Here is a 21,146-nt window from a genome sequence, read left to right on the forward strand (position 1 = left end):
TTATGATGGTAAATTTCAAGTCATTCCGAGATACTTTTTGTTTTTTTTAAAAAAGTCAGCTCACTGTCAAAGTGCATCAGGGCAAATGGATAATTTCCTGATTTTCAAAAATTCATTAAAATTATTCCTTAAGAGGTTTGCAAATATTTTCAACGCATCCTTGTTCCGGGCGATGCAGACTATTATGATGGTAAATTTCAAGTAATTCCAAGATACTTTTTGTTTTTTTGAAGAAAGTCAGCTCGCCTAACGTAAAACTCGCCTAAATGTTACACATGTGACGTTTTACATGAAGCACTTTTTACTTTTACTCTATAAAACTGTACTTGTACTTCAATAACATTAAATTCAAGCACTTGTACTCAGGGAGTTATGGGGGAGATATTTCTGCTCAGGCACGTGTGTGGCCGTGCCGGGTCCTGACGCTGGGTTGTGATAGGTCCGGGTTTGGTTGCGGTGCAGTCTCCTTCAGCTCGCCCTCCAACCGGTGACGCCTGCTCCAGCCGTGCGGCGTGAGGAACATCGCTGTTAAAGTCGCTTTCGTTCACCGTCAGCTCAACCTCCTCCAGGTGAGAGTTGTATTAAACGCATCTCACTGCGCCGTGTCCGCAAAAACAGGCGAGAGTCTGCGCCGGGGCTCGTTTTACTCATTTACCGGCACTCTGACTCTGCATGCTAGCGCGGTTAGCTTAGCTTAGCCGCAGTCGGCATGCTGCGGCTGACTTGACACATGTCAAGTGAAAGCAGGGACAATGGAAGCTTTATGTAACGTGTTTTTATGCGGAACTTAATGAGCTGTTAGGGCGTCACATACTAAACATACTCCGTAAACAGTTTCCCGAAGTTACTACACTTAAATTATTGGTGACTTTTGTTAGCCCTGCTCGTGGCCTAGCTAGCAGGAGTGACCTGTGAAGTGAGCGGTACACATCTCGCTTAGGAGGCACTGGCACATGCGGTTCGGTGCCGTGTCACGCCCTCGCCGGGTCCGCCCGGTTGACATGTGAACGACCCAGCTCCGATCGGAGTCGGGCCCCGAGCTGGACTCGCATCAGTGCGGCAAAATGGCTCCTGTCTCTCAGCGTAACCTTGTCCGTGGGCTGTCCTGTGTCTGTCGGGCGCCTCACGATTCGATTATGAAACGATTCTCGATGCATCTTGAATTGACCCACCGCTCTTTTTAACAGTGCATTTGTCACGAGAAACGACATTTTAACCATTATCATTTATTAAATTTGAAAAGTCGCAACTGTAGTGTAAAAAAAGGAACATCTTGAATCACAATTCACAGTGACTTTGGTTTCGTTGTTTAGCGTCGCCATAGCAGTGTTTCGATTTCGTGCTTCTTTGTTATGTGTGCCCCATGATAAAGTGTCCGGGTGACTGCGCCCTGTGCGGTTCCGCCTGTTCGTACCAGGGGTCGCCATCCTTTTTGAGACCGAGAGCTACCTGAAGGGTAAAGAATAATATGGAGGGCTACCATATAAACATTTATGCAAAATATAACGCTAATATGATGCATTCAATTGCATACACATTAATTCCAGTGCTCACTCCTAACGATTATCAGTTTTTATAAACGATATCAATGATATCTTAATGAGTGATCATATGGAGGTGAAGTATGATCACTCAGTAAAATATCATTGATATTGTTTTAAAAAAACGATAATCGTTAGGAGTAAGCAGGACACTTAATTATGGGCGCACATAACAAAAAAGCATGAAATCGAGATACAACGGCGCTGTTTTACGGACACTGCGATGGCAATGAAACCAAAGTCACCGTGTGAATTGTGATTCTGAAATGATTAATCGATGAATCGATTACTAAATTAATCGGCAACTATTTTGATAATCGGTTTGAAGCTTTTTTTCATGATTAAAACAAGATTTCTGATAGTTTCAGCTTCTTAAATGTGAACATTTCCTTGGTTTCTTTGCTCCACATAAACAAAAATCATTAAAACTGAATCATTTTGCTTTGTGGACAAAACAAGACATTCAAGAACATCGTCATTTCCAGGTTTGACGAACGCCGATCAACGTTTTTTAACATTTTATGGACCAACCGTTTCATCGAGAATATAATCGACAGATTGAAATGCCAGGTCTAAAGTCTAAACGGTGTCGCAATTTGGACATTTGTGAATCGATTCAGAATTGATGTTTTCCCCGCTCCTAGAGCGAACCACCTGCTGCACTGAGATGTATGTAGCATAGTTTATTCCAAAAAAGTCAATCAGTTACCGACTGCGACTGTTTTTGACCTATTAAGAGATACAGAGCAATTGTATTGTCACTGATTTAATTCATTAAAATCAAGCCATTTTACTCCAATGACTATCTACTCTGTGTTAGCACGTGGTGGCAGCAGCAGCAGCGAGCAATTAATTGATTAAACTTGATTCGCGTGTGTTTGCTGTAGTGATTTAACTTAAAGAGATTTCTTGACGCTACTCGTGCCAAACCAAGCTGAGCCGACACTAAAATGTGGCGTCGACAACTGATTGGTCAGAGAGTGTCGTCACTGGAAGAGTCGTGAGCCCCAAGAATCAAAGCGAACGATACCAAAGACTCAAAAATCCTGAAAATGTGTCTTAATCTCCGACGTTGACATATCTAAAATCTCAATATTTAACAGTGTGGTGTATTTGGTGACGGCAATGTTAAAAGCTTGCAATCGTGAGCTGAATCTATAATGAAAATAGTGCTTAATGACTGGCCTGAAGGGAAACGGTTATTTATGGTGAAACATTGTTTGCTTATATCTGGAAAGCGTAATAACGTCATCCAGCTTTACAACTGAACATGTACAAAGGTGATAATTACATTTTCTGGTTTTTTTCCAGATAAAATGGCCGTGCCTCCCTCATATGCCGACCTGGGCAAGTCTGCCAAAGACATCTTCAACAAAGGCTATGGTACGATATCAAATCGAGTTCTCTGATGATGCAGGGTTTGTTTGTTTTGTTTACAAAAGTGACCTTTTTTCTGCTCTCCAGGCTTCGGCGTGGTGAAGCTCGACGTGAAGACAAAGTCGGCCAGTGGAGTGGTACGTTCATTTCTTATGTACTCTCAGCTCGGATGAATAGATCGAATTATTTTTGAGGTACTTCCTTGATGAAAAGGGAACTCCACACCTTGGCCTGACCTCTAGTTTTGGTGCAGGACACTTCTCAAGACGGTGCAAGCTTCTTGCAGGACATGCATAGAACCTATAATTAAACTCCAGAAAAGATTTATTAGAACAATTAATAAAGTTTCCTATCGGGAAACCACTAATACGTTATTTATAAAGTCTTGCATTTTAAAATTCTTAGATATTGTACATATAAGAACATGAGAAATATTATTTCGAGCAAAGAATAAAAGTCTTCCCGCCTGTATTCAACAATTTTTTTTTAAACTGAGAGAAAAAAAAAACAATTTAAGAGGGTTGTGTGTCTTTGAAATATGTAAAATGAGAATTAATGTTAAATATAGATGTGTTTCATTTTTGGCAGTTAAATTATGGAATGGACTTAGTGATGAACTGAAAAGATGTAGAACACGAGTCGAGTTTCAGAAAATCATTGAAAGGAAAAATAATAAAGGACTACAATGTGAAATGATAAAGAAATAAGAATTTAAAGTAAATTTTATGTTTTTGTTTTTTTCTTCATTGTATTACTGATGTTTGGGTTATTTTATGGATTATAGCCTCGGCTTCAGCCTATTCCTTTTTCGGTTACAGAGTTTCTTTATAATTTTGTTGTGAGAAAATGTTGACTGCAAGTCTGTGGTAATATTTGCCGATTAATTGCACGTAATTTTACGTATTTTATATTGTAACCGAAATAAAACTATTCATTCAGCCTCAGCTAGTGTAGATTAGTGGCTAAAGCCCTTGGTGACCCTGCTGGCAGCTGTGTGGTCTGTCTGGGCAGATGTTCTCACTGTGATAGAGGCACAACTGACGCAACACACTCGACGGTTGTGTAGTCGAGATCAAATGATGGGTGCGGTTCGACGCATGAGTAATACAACCAGGGTGTTGTAGTAGTAATGACTAAGTACTCATGAGTCACAATATCAAGACGCATATCTGGGCGTTTTTTAAAGCTGGTCTTTATAGAGTTAAGCCCAAAATAATGAGGGAAAAATTGGGAGTATCATTTTTTTTTTTTTTTTTTGTGTTTTTATTTTTATTTGTGTCATTATGTCTCCTGCAGGAATTCAAAACATCTGGATCCTCCAACACGGACACCAGCAAAGTCGCGGGCAGCCTGGAAACTAAGTACAAGAGGTCAGAATACGGTCTGACCTTCACTGAGAAGTGGAACACCGACAACACCCTGGGAACAGAAATCACCATTGAAGATCAGGTGAGGGGACGGAAAAGACTGACGCGCATTTATTGATTTGTTTGAGAGTTTAACGACACGAAAGGAACCGCGTTAATTTTTGGTCTCTTATCCGTTTCCCGTAGATCGCCAAAGGACTCAAGCTGACCTTTGACACCACCTTCGCACCAAACACTGGGTAAGATGTTCAGAGAGAACTGTTTGTACAAATAACATATTCATTTTTAATGAACCGGGCCGTAAACAAAACAAGTGTAGCCTGCTCTCTGAGTCATTTTGTAACCTGATGCCTGTGTGTGTAATTTACAACCTTTACCCCAGTGTGCAACTAGCTTGCTTTTAGACATCGTTGGCGCACGAACGCCGAGACACAAATTCATGGCGCCAAGTTTGTTTGGAAGCCCTGAAAATGTATTCATTTAAAAAATAAAACGAGAACGTTTCCAAGATTGGGAACATCTCAAAAACGCCGCTTTTGTGTTTTCGCGTAGACGAATACGCTACTTTGGCAAAACATCGTCAGTCAAAGCCACCTCTGTGCGTGCAGAGTAATGTGTATAACGTCGCCTTTTCCGCTTTTGGTGTAGCAGCGTTACAGCCGGAGTGACGAAATTTTAGAGCCGAATCGATTACTAAATTAATCGGCAACTGTTTTGATAATCGTTAATCGGTTTGAAGCTTTTTTTCATGATTAAAACAAGATTTATGATCGTTTTAGCTTCTTAAATGTGAATATTTTCTTCGTTTCTTTGCTCCACATAACAAAGAAATCATTAAAACTGAATCATTTTGGTTTGTGGACAAAACAAGACGTTCAAGAACATCGTAATTTCCAGGTTTGACGAACACTGATCAACGTTCTTTAACATTTTATGGACCAACCGATTCATCGATTAATCGAGAAAATAATCGGCAGATGCATCGATTACGAAAATAATCGTTAGTTGCAGCTCTACAACATATTTACGAGGTTCCTTGAATGCATCTTCAAACTGCTCCCCTAAGCTCGACGCGCTGTAGATCCTGCAGAAATGAGGGATTTTACCAGAGTCTTTGAATGCATCTCGTTAGCCGAGCACGCAGCGAAACCCCGCGCGACTCTCGGGAGCTTCTTGACATCGTGAATAACGTCGCGATATCCCGACTGACCGTGATCCGTGTCATGTCATCGACAGCAAGAAGAGCGGCAAAGTCAAGACGGCCTACAAGCGCGAGTACGTCAACCTGGGCTGCGACGTCGACTTCGACTTCGCCGGCCCCACCATCCACGGAGCCGCCGTCGTCGGCTACGAGGGCTGGCTCGCCGGTTACCAGATGACCTTTGACACCGCCAAGTCCAAGATGACCCAGAACAACTTTGCCATCGGTTACAAGACCGGAGACTTCCAGCTCCACACCAACGTGTAAGTTAACGCATTTTTTAAGCATTTTCGGTTTTGAGGGTCACTTGAACCCGGGTTGGAAAGTTGCTGGTTAATGGATGAGCTTTTTTAAAGACTTTTCTGTGACCTCAGTGTTCAAGATGTCCTGTGTATGAGTGTTTTTTGTGGTTATTCTTTTTTTTTTTCAAAATCGCTGCAATCACACAAGTAGAGCAGCGAGACCAGGGTTTACACGGTTCATATTTCTGCACTGAAGAGCTCCTGGTGCTCGGCCAAAGTCGTGCAATCGCTGCACTCCAAATTCCCAAAAAACGACCACGTGACCTTTATTCTCCCTCTCTCTGTGTGTATGTAAAGTAACGATGGAGCCGAGTTTGGAGGCTCAATCTACCAGAAGGTGAGCGACAAACTGGAGACGGCGGTGAACTTGGCCTGGACCGCCGGCAGCAACAGCACACGCTTCGGCATCGCAGCCAAGTATCAGCTGGACAAGGACGCCTCCGTCAATGTAAGGAAAAGGAAGGAAAAGGACGAAGCGATCTGATTGTCACGCGTCTGTGCCTAATGTTTGTCTTTCTTTTTTTCTTTTTTTTTTTCTTTAGGCTAAAGTGAACAACAATAGCCTTGTTGGTGTTGGCTACACCCAGACTCTTAGACCAGGTAAGTGGTTTTCCTTCAGGTTCAGTTCACAGAAGTTTGAAAAGCACCCTGAATAGACATTGATCATTGAAAGTGCTTGACTTATGCAAGAAAAAAAGTTAAAGCGGAACTCGACCGGAAGTTCCTATTAACACAGTTTTTTTTTTTTAGTGTGTATCTGCGTCATTACCTTGTTTAAGAAGCCCTGAAGGTTCTAAACAAACAGTTCAGCCACTGCTGAGAACGCTGTGTTTTATTGTAATCTCGGGCTCAGCGAGATCTCTGAAAATCCCTCAATAGTTACATAAACAGCGGTTCTCCTGAACAGCAGATCGTCCTGCTCCGGGCACTAGTCCGGGCACATTCGGTTGCATACATTGAACCGCAGAAGAAGAATAACGTCCGTTGTGCAGGTGTTTCACGAGCAACAGTGTCTTCTGATTCTGGGTCTAAGTCATAAAAGGGACTGCGGCGGGGAGTCGTGAAGAAGCTATTTTTAAACACTGTGAAAACAATGTTTTGATAATGAGGAGCAGTGCATCCACCGTTCCAGAAGGGGGAGCTGCGCTTCTGAGAGAGGATGTGCTGAATAGTACCGGCCAATCACAACACTCTGTCTTCTGGGGGTGAGAGTTCACTCTGAAACATCGCGGAAAAGAGGATTTCAATCAGCTCGTTTACAGCAACTAGGAGGTTTTTGACCATTAAAAAAAAGTTAATATATGTAAGTAGACCTCCATAACTAACATTTGCAACAGGACCACTCTATGTGAGCTTTAAGTTGCACTGTCTCTCTCGTTGACGTGAGATTCCGTGCAGAACAATGAGCGAGTAAAGTTAAATGAGAGCAAATTTTACGTGACGAATGACAAAGACTGACTTTGACAAAGATCACAAAGATTTGATGATCACTTGAAAGTGGACTCCATCATTGACGAAGCAGCTCTCAACCTTGAATTTGAGGGAATTGGTCCTGGAAAGTCCTTGAATTTGTTGTCATCGATGGTGTGGGAACCCTGTAAACGGCGTTCTTGTCTTCCGTCCGCACATGCGTACTCGATGTCAATGCGTTTTACCCCCAGTTCCTGTCTTTGTTGCGGTGCGTTTGTGTAGCGGCGTTGTACTCGTATCATTGCGTTGTGTAGTTTAACAGACGAAGCAGACCTTCAGGTTGGCAGTCGTTTATGCCGTTTATTTGAGGCAATATGTGCGCAAAGCGCGTACCTGGCAGAGATATAAATTGTACAGTCAGTCCCGGCTCCTCTCAAACACACACACACGCATGCCTGAAAAATGTTAAATGAAAGGAAAGTGCAGGTTAGCTAACAATGCGTAGCATTGGCCATTTTGTAAACAAGAATAAGAGAAAACAACGTCAACCTTTTATGAAAAAGGGCATGTTCGGGAGCTTTATGCTTAAAAAATGTACAACTTAAACCACCACTTGGTATTAAAATAAAAGTAATTAATATGAAACAATGGCGGAGCTCATAGCTAATGCACCTACCAGGGAAACCGCGAGGTCCGACTGCTGTTGCACGACCCTAATCTACAGGGGTGCTGCATTTAATTGCCATAGGACAAACGAGTTTCCATGTTGTGAGATGAGTTTTTCCTTATACGGCGAGTGGAATCGCACTGCTTAACTCCGTTACATTTGCCTTGCCCTTCATCAGCTCACCTTTTGTTCCCCTCTCCCGTGCAGGTGTCAAACTCACCCTGTCCGGCCTCGTCGACGGAAAGAACATCAACGCAGGAGGCCACAAGCTGGGTCTGGGCCTGGAACTGGAAGCTTAAGGTTTCCCCCTCGCAACCTGCAAAAGGACTCGGAATATCAGGAAGAATCTGGCCTTTTTTTATTTATGTGTCCATCTCGAAAACCAGCAAAGGGGGTCTTTTGGAGATCGATTCAAAGGCTACGACGACGACGACAACAAACTCCTCCACTGAAGCACCACTTCGTGTCGGTGCTCCCGTCATTTTTACCTTTGTTGCTTTATTTTCTCCCCCCCCCGCCGCTCGGTAGCTTCGTCTATTTAAGAGACCGTTAACGGTATATGTCAATTGTTCCATCGTCAACATCTGTGCGACTGTACTTGTGATTAAAACACCCCCACACGACCAACCGTCGTGAATGTTTTTTTCCCGGTTTTGCGGTGAGCGGCGTCACACCACCACCATCGAGACCACCTGATATTCCTTCGTCGTTTGCGAAAACCCTGTTGAGTACACTATTATTTAAACGATGCTGCACCCTTTCCCCCCCCGTTTGCACACGAGGACAAAACTCTAGTTATGTAACGTGTTTCGTGTCGGAGATTGCATTGATCTCTTTGATAGCTGCACACACACACACGCGACCTTCCCATTAAAACCCACGACGTCCGGTAAACGCGCTAAAGAACCTTGTTTAGAGAACTTTGGCCGGCCGGTCACGCAGAATTGGTTTAACGATTGACTCGATTACGCGGAGGTACCTGGTACAGACGACGTTGAAGGTAATGCCAAAACTGTCCCTTGTTCAGAGGAGGTGTGACTCGGTCGGCACTTCAGAGCCCACAAGAATCCTGGAGGTCCTTATATGTGTGAAAGTTTTCAATAAAGTCTTTGAACTCCACAGATGAGGTGTGGTGTGTTTCTGGAGACTCTCTCCATCAAGTCGAACTTTTCTTTCTCACATTTGGTTTTATGAGTTGAAAGGACATGTGTAAGTCCTGTGATATAGATGAGGTAGATTCTGTGTATACGGAAGTAGCATCTTTTAATACATCTTCATCCATAGATTCTCTGTATATAGAGGGAATCATGGATGGATGATTGCAATATACAACATTTATGCAAACTTTTTGTATATGGTCATATAGACTACGTGTATGGATGAACGTCCTTTTTGTATATCATCTAATATGGATTCTCTGTATGTGTGTATATATACATATATGTGTGTATATACACAGTAGCATCCTTTTGGTTTATCATTGCCATATATGGAGGTTATTTCATATATCTTCCTCTAATTTAGATTCTCTACTACATATATACGTATGTGTTTATTTATATATATATATGTATATATATGTATACACATGCAAGTAGCGCCCTTTTGGTTTATCATTTTACATATTTGGAGGTAATTTCATATATCGTCCTCTAACGTAGATTCTCTACTATATATATATATATATGCATATACGTATGTGTTTATATTTATATATATACACACATGCAAGTAGCATCCTTTTGGTTTATCATTGCCATATATGGAGGTTATTTCATATCTTCTAATTTAGATTCTCTTCTACATATATATACATATACGTGTGTATATATGTAGGTGTATGTATAAGTATGTGTTTATATATATATGTATATATATACACACGTGCAAGTAGCATCCTTTTGGTTTATCTTCCATTTATGGAGGTAAATTCATCGTCCTCTAACGTAGATTCTCTACTATATATACATATGTGTATATATGTGTGTGTATATGTATATACACACATATATATATATATAGATGCATTTACGTGTATATCTATATGCATGTGTATATATACATATATATATGTATATATACGTGTTTTTCATATATAGATTCTCTATATATGGCGGTAGCATCCCTTTGGTACATCATCTATAGATTCTGCATATATACGGAGGTGGCGTCCGTTTCATCCTCCTTTTATAGATTCTCCACATATGTATATATATATATGTATATATATGTATATATATATATATGTATATATATATATGTATACATATATATATATACGTGTATATATGTATATGTATATATATATACATATATATATGTACATATATATATATGTATATATGTATATATATATATATATATGTATATATGTATATATATGTATATATATGTATATATGTATATTTATGTATATGTATATATATGTATATATGTATATTTATGTATATGTATATATGTATATATATATATGTATATATGTATATATATGTATATATATATGTATATATATATATATGTTTATATGTATATATATATATGTATGTATATATATATATATATGTATATATATATATATATATATATACGGAAGTATTTTTGTTTGTCATCTTCCCTATATAGATTCTCCGTGTGTTAATATATAGGTAGCATCCTTTTGGTACATCATCTATAGATTCTGCATATATATATTCTCCACACACATATATATATATATATATATATATATACGGAAGTAACATTTTTGTTTGTCATCTTCCATATATAGATTCTCTGTGTGTTTATATATAGGTAGCATCCTTTTGGTATATCATCCTCTATAGATTCTCCATATAAAATATGACAAAACACATCATCATCCATGTAAACAAAAGTAGCATCCTTTTTAGATGTCATCGTCCATAAATGGATTCTCCGTATATACGGAAGTGGCGTCCGCTTTGTGTATCATCCTCTAATCTAGATTATCTTTGTATGCGATAGATAAAAGATAAAAGGAAACAAAGGAAAGGACAAAGAAAGTCTATTAATATTTATATTGAGACGATCCCAAACCAAGTGTCTACAATAAAGATTGTACATATGCTCCTGCTGTTCTATATCATGTCATTCCTGTCGTATTGGTTATAGTTAAGTTTCTGCAGCGCTAAATAATCATCTGCTCGTGTTATAACTGGACACACAGTGGTTTTGAAATCACGTGTTATGTCATTTGATCTGCTTTTAACGTTTAGGTAAAATGGCTGCGCCTCCTTCATTTGCTGACCTGGGCAAGTCTGCCGACGACATCTTCAGCCAAGGCTTCGGTATGACTTCGATTAATCGTCGTGTGATGATGCAGATGTTTTCGGTTGGAAATGTAGACAAACTCTGTTTGAACTCTCTGCTCGACAGGATACGGCTTTGTGAAGCTCGGCGTCAAGTCTAAGTTGGCCAATGGAGTGGTAAGGTCAATTTGACCTTTGTCTTAAATTGTCCAGTGTATAGTTTTATGTAAGAATTAATTATATTTAACAAACTTCATGATAATGACACGTTTGTGTCTTCTAATGGTCTGTATCCAAGTGTGAATTTACAATATCAACATGATTCCCCCCTGCAGGAATTCAAAACATCCGGATCCAACGAAAAACACGGCAACAAATTTGCAGCGAGCCTGGAAACTAAACAGAGGTCAGAGTACGGTCTGACCTTCACTGAGAGGGTGAACAGTGACCACACCGTCGAAGGTGAAGTGACCGTTCAAGATCAGGTGAAGAACATTGATGATTCACGTATGACTGTGGTTGTCGCCCATTCATAGGGCCAATTCCAATTCCTATCTTAACCCTCAAGCTCAACCCTTAATCTTAACTGGCCCTCAAAACCAAGTGTTGAGGGTTATTTTGTCACTTAGAAATGGGACACCCCTTAAATGCAGATACGTCTTCAGACTGTAGGGGGCAGCATAACGCGAAAGCTGCGTCCAGAAGAAGAACACATTTATGTCACGATTATTTATTACGATCTGTTTGTCAGTCAAGTTATTAGGTTGTCAGTTAGTTATAAGATGATACTCATACAAATACCACAACCACGGACATATTCAGCTGACAGTTACCACACACCACGACTTAATGAAAAGTAAACCATAGCAACCGGCCGGCTATTGACAAAAGATCGTAAAATAAAAATAAATGTTACTCAACAATGACGTCAGTAATCCATAATATGGGCCTAAACTAAGATAATACAATGGTTTTCATCATTTTTATATATCTATTAACAAAGAAAATACTTAATTTGTAGCGTACTCGTTTCGCTGCTTTCGGCGCCATCTTTGTTATGTCAAAACACGCAATGCATTCTGGGTAGCCCTTGCTCCCAAGGGTGGTCTCGGAAAATCTCAATATTGAGGGCGATACAGCCCTGAGGGTTAAGCAAGGAATCGGAATTCACCCTTAAACTTCTTCTTGTTTCTCAGATTGTCAAAGGACTGGAGTTGTCTTTAAACACCACCTTCTCACCAAAAACTGGGTAAGATCACGATTTTGATTTCATCTATGAGTTCTTAGAAATGTGCAGTGGTCAAGCTAACCGGTCCAGTTCGGTCACTGGGTTAGGAGGGATCGAACATAAGGCAACACCTGTGGATCAAGAGCCTCCTTCCTGTGCGCAAGAAACAGCAGTTTTGTGGTGCTCAAGGGTTATGATGCTAGCTGGGCTGAACATGCTATCTTAGGGACCGTATCTATGTTCCCCGCTTTCACCCAAAAGGACCCGGGGAACATAGGACCTTTTTTTTAAAAAAAAGGTCCTTGTCATGAACAAACCGGGAAACTCTCTCTCACGCTCTCTCTCTAACCCTTACCCTTACCCTAACCCTAACCCTAACCCCAACCCCAACCCCAACCCTACCCTACCCTAACCCAACCCTAACCCTCTACCCTGGAGCTCCACACCCAGGCTTCCACAAAGTGGGGAACATAGGACCTTTTTTGGGAAAAAACGGGTAACATTGATCCTTTTTTTTTAAAAATGGTCCGATGCTCCCCGATCGGGGAACATAGGACCCGGGGAACATAGGTATGACCACCTATCTTACCTGCAGAAGAAGAAGAGTTTGGGCCTCTTAGACCCAGAGGATTCACCAGTGTGAGTCTGATTCTGTTCAGTGGTTCTCCTACTGGTTCTCTCAACTGAACACCGAGGCGGTAGCTGCTCCACAAGGCCAACAACTGGCCATCTTCTGGCCTTTCGGGGGGGGGAGCTGCTCCTCACCGGAACAGCAGGGCAAGCTAACTTTGGGGAACCAAACCAGATTGTTGCATCTGACTTGATCTGAGTTCCAGCTTGACGTTTTGAAGACAAACGCCATGTTTGTCATCGACAGCATGAAGAGCGGCAAAGTCGCGATGGCGTACAAGTGCGAGTGCGTTAACCTGGGCTGCGATGTCGACTTGCCTTTCGCCGGCTATTCCATCCACGCCGTCGTTGGCTACAGGGGCTGGCTCAGTGGTTACAGGATGAGGTTCGACAGACTGGAGGTGGTCCAGAACACCTTTGCCTTTGGTTGTAAGACTGGAGAATTTCAAGTGCACACCAATATGTAAGTAAAGAAATTGTAACGTTTGTTGGACTGGGGTTGGGCTGGTAGATCGGGTCGACTTCCGAACGGAAGTTTGCGGGGATTTGATCCCTGGTTCCTCTATTCTACCACTAACACAACTATTGTGACTCGCTCTGTTGATTTAAAGTAATGAAGGAACTCAGTTTGAAAGCTCCGTCTACCAGAAGGTGAGCGACAACCTGGAGATGGCAGTGAACCTGGCCTGGACCACTCACAGCATCAGGACCAGCTTTGGTATCGCAGCCAAGTACCAGCTGAACAAGGAGGCGTCCGTCAGTGTAAGTGGAGCAGTGGATGCAGACAAAATGGAAAAGAAATGGACTTGTATTTGTCCTTAAATCAATATATATGTTTATTTTTGTTTGTTTATTTACTTATTTAGGTAAAAGTGGACAGCGGTTGCTTTGTTGGTATCGGGTTCAGCCAGAATCTTAGACCAGGTAAGTTGTTTTCCTTCCAGCTCATAGACAGGACAGAATGGTTATAGGTAACAGAACGTTGCGTTATTTACGTCTATTTCTATTGCACGTCATACCTTGTTACTTCTTTAAAGTGCTGTAGCTTTTCAGTGGAAGCGATGGGTTCATCTGGACGTATCTCTTTTGTAGGGCATTTCCAATAAATCCTGCTTTTAGGCGACATTCGTGTTACATTATCAAACAAATGAGCCTTTCAGCGCCGTTTCAGGAGTAATCTGCATCCACGCTAGATGTGGACCGATGAATCGTTTGGGCCAAATAATAACTGGGTTGACCTTTGCTCCTCTTGCCTGCTCAGGTGTCAAACTCACACTGTCCAGCCTGGTCCACGGAATGAACATCAATTCAGGAGATAAAAAGCTTGGACTGGGCCTGGAGATAGAAGTCTAGAAGAACCTTTTGCATGTGCGTTCATCTCAAACCAGAGATCGTTTACAATTCGCCACGACAAACTCCTCACTCGAGTAGCACTTCAAGTTGTTGCGTCTGTTATTGTTTTTACCTTTGTTGCTTTTTGTTTTGTAGCTGCTCCTATTTGTGACACAGTTGCTTATGTACGTATGAATGTATGAATGCCATTGTTCCAGTACAATCTGTTTGCCTGTCATCATTCATTTCAGTGGTGTAAAGACAACGCGTGTTCTGCACTTTGTTTTTAGCAATAAACGGTGAAGACATCGGTCATTCATATGGTGGCATTTGTAGGATAATCAGAAATACTGTTGTACTATATATACCTAGGTATGTGATTTTTTGACCAGTGTATGCATGAAAAAATTACACAAATAACAAGTACAAATTGGCGTCTGTACTACAAATGCGTTCAACGGAGTTCGCTCATTTACGTAGGGTGCAAATGGAAGCCAAAGTTCAAAATGGCCGACTTCCTGTTGAGTTGAGGCCATGGTTACGGTCGACTTTTTTGTTCGTCTTGGTCTATAACATCTTCCCAGCCAGTTTCGGGAAATTCTGTGTAACTATATTATTTTCCTCTGTTTTCACTTTGGGGGGCGCTATAGAGCCCCTGAGCCACACACAGGTCTTGTTTTTATACATACGGTATAACTGGGTACGTGATAAGAGTGGAGCTGAGGAATTTTGACCAGTGTGTGCATGAAAAAATTACACAAATAACTAGTACAAATTGGCGTCTGTACGACAAACGCGTTCAACGGAGTTCGCTCATTTAGGTAGGGTGCAAATTCGCCAAAATGGAAGCCAAAGTTCAAAATGGCCGACTTACTGTTGAGTTGAGGCCATGGTTACGGTCGACTTTTTTGTTCGTCTTGGTCTATAACATCTTCCCAGCCAGTTTCGGGAAATTCGGTGTAACTAAATTTTTGCCTTTTGTTTTCACCTTGGGGGGGCGCTATAGAGCCCCTGAGCCACACACAGGTCTTGTTTTTATATATACGGTATACCTGGGTATGTGATCAGAGTGGAGCTGAGGAATTTTGACCAGTGTGTGCATGAAAAAATTACACAAATAACTAGTACAAATTGGCGTGTGTACGACAAACGCGTTCAACGGAGTTCGCTCATTTACGTAGGGTGCAAATTAGCCAAAATGGAAGCCAAAGTTCAAAATGGCCGACTTCCTGTTGAGTTGAGGCCATGGTTACGGTCGACTTTTTTGTTCGTCTTGGTCTATAACATCTTCCCAGCCAGTTTCGGGAAATTCGGTGTAACTAAATTTTTGCCTTTTGTTTTCACCTTGGGGGGGCGCTATAGAGCCCCTGAGCCACACACAGGTCTTGTTTTTATATATACGGTATACCTGGGTATGTGATCAGAGTGGAGCTGAGGAATTTTGACCAGTGTGTGCATGAAAAAATTACACAAATAACTAGTACAAATTGGCGTGTGTACGACAAACGCGTTCAACGGAGTTCGCTCTTTACGTTGGGTGCAAATTAGCCAAAATGGAAGCCAAAGTTCAAAATGGCCGACTTCCTGTTGAGTTGAGGCCATGGTTACGGTCGACTTTTTTGTTCGTCTTGGTCTATAACATCTTCCCAGCCAGTTTCGGGAAATTCGGTGTAACTCAATTTTTGCCTCTGTTTTCACCTTAGAGGGGGGGCTATAGAGCCCCTGAGCCACACACATAACTTGTTTTTACATATACGGTATACCTGGGTATGTGATCAGAGTGGAGCTGAGGAATTTTGACCAGTGTGTGCATGAAAAAATTACACATATAACTAGTATGGCGTGTGTACGACAAACTCGTTCACTCATTTACGTAGGGTGCAAATTAGCCAAAATGGAAGCCAAAGTTCAAAATGGCCGACTTCCTGTTGAGTTGAGGCCATGGTTACGGTCGACTTTTTTGTTCGTCTTGGTCTATAACATCTTCCCAGCCAGTTTCACGAAATTCGGTGTAACTCAATTTTTGCCTCTGCTTTAACCTTTGGGTGGCGCTATAGAGCCCCTGAGCCACGCACAAATCTTTTTTTTTTTTTGTCTTTTATTTTGTATCACAATCAGTGCACCAACAGGACAACACGTTTAGCTTTTTCACTAGCGTTTAATGGCAACCGTCAGGCCGTCGCCGATCGTGAGCATGCTCAGCTCAATCCTCTGGTCCTTGTGCAGCTTCTTATTGAGAGCGTCCAGAGCCAGGGAGGTGGCGTCTTCAGGAGCAGGATTCACCACTCTGCCGCTCCACAGCACCTTTTTTTATTTAAAATAAAATAACAACAACAACGTCTTATTCAGCGCGTTCTCGGTCAACTTCTCAGTGTCGTCACGTTCGTCGCGTTGTACTCACGTTGTCGATGGCGATGACGCCCCCTTTTCGTACGAGCTCCAGGGATTTCTCGTAGTACCCGTCGTAGTTGAGTTTGTCGGCGTCGATGAACACGAAGTCGTACGTTCCCGCTTGACCAGCTGCGATCAGCTCGCCTGATGACACGGAGATGAACGTTAACGCGTGGAGTTTTTGAATCAGAAGTCGTCGACTGCGCTGCGAAAAATGACTTTCAAGAAGGTAAAATAAGGCAAATTTCTGGGAAACACAACTTTAGAATTTGCCTTCACATATTTCAGCTTAAGTTTTACCATTAACGTAAATAAATACACAAGTAAAATTCGCCATCACAAATGTGAAGGGCTGCAACGATTATTCGATTAATTGATCGTTAAATTATTAGTCAACTATTTTGAAAATCAATCAATCGGTTTCAGTGTAAAACATTATTATTATACTTTTAAAGGTTTGGTCAACATCTTTCAAAATTTCCTGACATTTTACCGACCAAACAACGATCTGATTGTTGCTAAAAAACAATCGCCAGCGCGACAAATTTGGTATAAACGTATAAATTCAGCTTAATCAAGTGGACGAACGCTAAATTTAAGCATTTATTTCTTAAATTATATGCCAGTTTTGTCACGTTTTGGCACGAGGACACAAGGAAAAGGACAAGACGGAGGGAGATGATCCGCTGTGGCGCCCCCTAAAGGCAGAAGCCAGTAAGGGAAGAGGTCTAGTCGAGTTTTTTGGCCCTTTTTTTTCCTTGTTTAAAGGCACTTTACCGTCTGAATTTCAGAATAGTTGGTCCTATTTCTGTAAGACTCACAAAGTACTCACTCAGTGTCTTCAGGGCTGCTTGCTGTTGTACGTCAATCCGGTTTTCAACTCCAGCCTAAAGAAGGAATTTAAATGTATAGATTAAGATCTTGCCGCCTTTAAAATAGTGCAAACTTAAAGGGATACCTAAGGGTTTTTGCTCTCACAGGGACGTGGAAAACTTAAGGTTTTTCACTCAATAATATATCTGCTAGCTTAAGTCTGTAACATCTCAATAAACACATTTGCCGCTTTATTTCACTGTTGAGCAACATTTCCTTTTGCTTGTGTAAACCGTTTTATGCAATATTTGCAGCTATGCAATATGCAATATAAATATTGCATTTTTCGCAATATTTGCTTTAAAGCTTTAAAAGCACGTCTCGGCGTCTCACCTCTTTAAAAAACGGTTTCGCAATGTTCACGTAGGTTTCGTGGATTTCACATGCGACCACGTGTCCGCTCTCGGGCATGGCCAGAGCCATGCTCAGTGCGTTGTAACCCGTGTACATCCCTGCGGAAGAAAAACAACGTTTTAAAGGTGCGTTACGTAATCTGTAAATCTAAAGCAACTGGCCCGTAAAATCCTCCTAATGTGTCACAGAGACTCAGGAATAATGTTCATATAACAAACTCAACTCACCAACAACAACAGTACAGACAAAATATTTGCATTCAAAAAAATATTTTTGCAGACTGCAAATCATGTTTTGGCATGTGGCGCCACCTACAGTTACGTCAGAAAACTGAACCTAAAAGACCTCGATATTTTGAATTTGAGTGTAGTAACCGTTTTTTGGCCACATTCTTACACGTGGCACCTTTAACTAAATCAACTTGTTGTGTTAAATCATCTGTTTGATCTTATTATGCGAGCGAAAATGGAAATTTCACCGATTTCGATGGCTCTGGTCGCGTTGATCAGTCGGATGAGATTGGCCATGAACTGAGCTTGTTCGGTCGCCACCATCATCACATTCCACTTGTCCTCCAGAGTTCTCTGAAAGACAACAGTTCAGTGTCACACAACTTTAATAAAGGTTGGCTTTTTTTTGGCTTTAGGGTTAAGGTTTGACACTTAATTGTGAAAGTTAAGATAAGGATAAGGGGCTGGGGAAGACCTAGATATGGAAACGTGTGTGTGTGTGAGAGAGAGAGAGAGATTAATTTGCAGTGAAGGATTCAATTTAGTGGCTGCAGTGTTGAGGAATACTCTGCTGCCCTCTAGTGGTCAAAAGTGTTCCGCTCCATCTAAAGTCATAGGTAGGTCGGCAGGAAGGAAGGCAGTAGGTACACTGCCCTTCAAAGGTTTGGGCTCACTTAGAAATGTCCTTATTTTTGAAGGAAAAGCACTTTTTTTTTTTCAATAAATATAACATTAAATGAATCATAAATACACTCTATACATTGTTAATGTGGTAAACGACTATTCTAGCTGCAAACGTCTGGTTTTCAATGGAATATGTACATAGGTGTATAGAGGCCCATTTCCTGTGTTCTAATGGTACATTGTGTTTGCTAATGGCGTTAGAAGGCTATTGGATGACTAGAAAACCCTTGTTAGCACAGCTGAAAACAGAATAAATGTCATAATATTGAATAAAAATCATTATTTCTAATCTTGTCAGTGTCTTGACTATGTTTTCTATTCATTTTGCAACTCTTTTGATGAATAAAAGTCTGACTTTTAATGGAAAACACAACAAAAATGGTGTAGGCGAGCCCAAACTTTTGCACGATAGTGTAGGTAGGTAGTGTTAGATGGTAAGATTAGATATGATATTAAAGTCAAGACTTAAAATGTGGACATAACAAAAACTGGTGTGAATAGCACATTCAGGGCCGGACCAAGCTTTTATTACGGAGCCGTAAGCAGAATTTAGTATGTGGGGGGGCCCGGGGGGGCCCTCCCACCACCTTGGAGTCGCTGGTACATTAACACAGTGTTATTTACACCAAATCAGTGTCGTTTAAAGGTGCATTATGTAATAAATCTAAAGCAACTGGCCATAAAATCCTCCTAATATGTCACAGAGACTCAGGAATAATGTTCATATAACAAACTGAACTCACCAACAACAACAGTACAGACAAAATATTTGCAACAAAAAAAATATTTTGCAGACTGCAAATCATGTTTATGTTTTGAAATCATGTTTTGGCCTCATGTGGCGCCACCTACCGCCGTCTACCGATCATTGCGGTCAGTAGAGTCTCAGCTGCCGAGCAACCACGGGGTTGCCAGTTACGTCAGAAAACCAAACCTTAAAAGACCTCGGTATTTTTTAATTTGAATGTAGTAACTGTTTTTGGCCACATTCCTACATGTGGCGCCTTTAATTTTGCACTCGTGATAAAAAACATGCGCTGTGACTGACCACTCTGAGTTTGGTGAGGACCGGATCCTCCCTCAGCGAGTTGTTGACCACGTATTGCAGCACGACGTCGTCCTTCCCTTCCGTGTGACTCTTCCCGATCAGAGCCGACTCTCCGGCGCCTGAGGAAACAGAACGAGCGAAGTTAACGTCCTAGAAAAATCTCCTCCAAATCGTCGCCGAATCGTGGAATCGTTCCGTCGTCGTCGTCCTACCTGTTAGCGCGACAGCGAGTCCGACGCAGAAGAGCACTTTTATGTCTGCAGCCATGTTCGTGTTGAGCGTCTGCGACAGCGACAGCGTCGGCGCTCTTTTATACGGTGCCGGTGTTTGTTTTGACTCTAACCTTTGAGATCAAGGTTCAACGTATTGATTTTTTTTTTTTGTACAGCAATTCTCATGACACCGACTAAAGAATACGTTTTAAAGCAGAAAACACTTTAAAATGAGGTTAAAGTACAAAAAAATTGAGTGAAAAGACCCACTTTTTAAAAGAAAAGTTTACACATTTGTTGATGACACCGCCGTCTTTATTCGCAAATGTCAAAAAATCTCACTTACAGTTATTTCGCCATCGATACAATGAAAACTTTGACCCCTGTTTTTTTTTTTTTTAGCTCTTTTTGGGGGTTTTTCAGAGACTGACTGGTATCTTTAAAGGAATAGTTCGGAAATTTTGGTCATAAGACCTATTTTCCAACTCAGCCGGTGTGATGGAGACGTCTGGAGACGTTTTCAAGAAATTTCATTCAGTTCTTCTAGTTGCTCAGTTCGCTGGTGCTATGGCTAGCGCAAGTCAATGGTACGAGTTAGCATGGCATTAAAAACACTCATACCGACTCCACAGTGCACCAGAGGCAAATCGATTGTAACAGCAGACTGTATAGATGTACACATCTGTGTCAACCTTTCAATTTGAAGGATTTATGTCTCAGCAGCAGCAGCGCGTCATACTTCCGGCAGCGGTGGACTGATTCCGCTGCTGCTGAGAAAGTAGTCCCTCAACAATTTTAATGCGATGCGAGGTTACTTTTGTTTCAAATATTATTCTATCAACACAGATATGTACATCGATAGTCTGCCGTTAGTTTCTATAAGGTGTGTTTATATGTTTCAAGCATATTGCATTCACTTGGAAAAAAAAAAACTCCTGTTTTTCTCAGTAATACATTTTCGGTTTGATTTTTTTAATATTTTTTTTTCTGTTTTTCTGTCAAAATTTTTTCTGTTTTTCTGACTAATATTTTT

The 21,146-nt window shown here is 41.2% G+C and overlaps 3 protein-coding genes across 3 annotated transcripts; 2 read left to right on the forward strand and 1 right to left on the reverse strand.

Moving 5' to 3' along the window:
- Window positions 1-434: 434 nt before the first annotated feature.
- Window positions 435-8,984, forward strand: LOC310934039 (non-selective voltage-gated ion channel VDAC2). Its single transcript, XM_083897656.1, has 9 exons — window positions 435-569; window positions 2,853-2,924; window positions 3,006-3,055; window positions 4,215-4,367; window positions 4,472-4,524; window positions 5,522-5,749; window positions 6,086-6,236; window positions 6,331-6,388; window positions 8,073-8,984. Exons 2-9 carry the CDS (start codon window positions 2,858-2,860, stop codon window positions 8,162-8,164), a joined length of 852 nt encoding a protein of 283 aa, XP_083753782.1. The 5' UTR covers window positions 435-569; window positions 2,853-2,857; the 3' UTR covers window positions 8,165-8,984.
- Window positions 8,985-11,103: 2,119 nt separating this feature from the next.
- Window positions 11,104-14,342, forward strand: LOC310933899 (non-selective voltage-gated ion channel VDAC2-like; the record flags this gene model as incomplete). Its single annotated transcript, XM_083897469.1, has 8 exons — window positions 11,104-11,170; window positions 11,259-11,308; window positions 11,467-11,616; window positions 12,328-12,380; window positions 13,237-13,452; window positions 13,601-13,751; window positions 13,856-13,913; window positions 14,251-14,342. The coding sequence occupies 8 exons, from the start codon at window positions 11,104-11,106 to the stop codon at window positions 14,340-14,342; spliced, it is 837 nt and encodes a 278-aa protein (XP_083753595.1).
- Window positions 14,343-16,472: 2,130 nt separating this feature from the next.
- Window positions 16,473-20,168, reverse strand: LOC310933757 (catechol O-methyltransferase domain-containing protein 1-like; the record flags this gene model as incomplete). The annotated part of the gene is made up of 7 exons (XM_083897323.1): window positions 16,473-16,625; window positions 16,723-16,856; window positions 17,545-17,599; window positions 17,919-18,037; window positions 18,418-18,523; window positions 19,902-20,020; window positions 20,114-20,168. The coding sequence occupies 7 exons, from the start codon at window positions 20,166-20,168 to the stop codon at window positions 16,473-16,475; spliced, it is 741 nt and encodes a 246-aa protein (XP_083753449.1).
- Between the last annotated feature and the right edge of the window lie 978 nt (window positions 20,169-21,146).

Source organism: Microchirus variegatus, assembly GCF_963457635.1.
Source record: "Microchirus variegatus genome assembly, chromosome: 11".
Classification (NCBI taxonomy): domain Eukaryota; kingdom Metazoa; phylum Chordata; class Actinopteri; order Pleuronectiformes; family Soleidae; genus Microchirus; species Microchirus variegatus.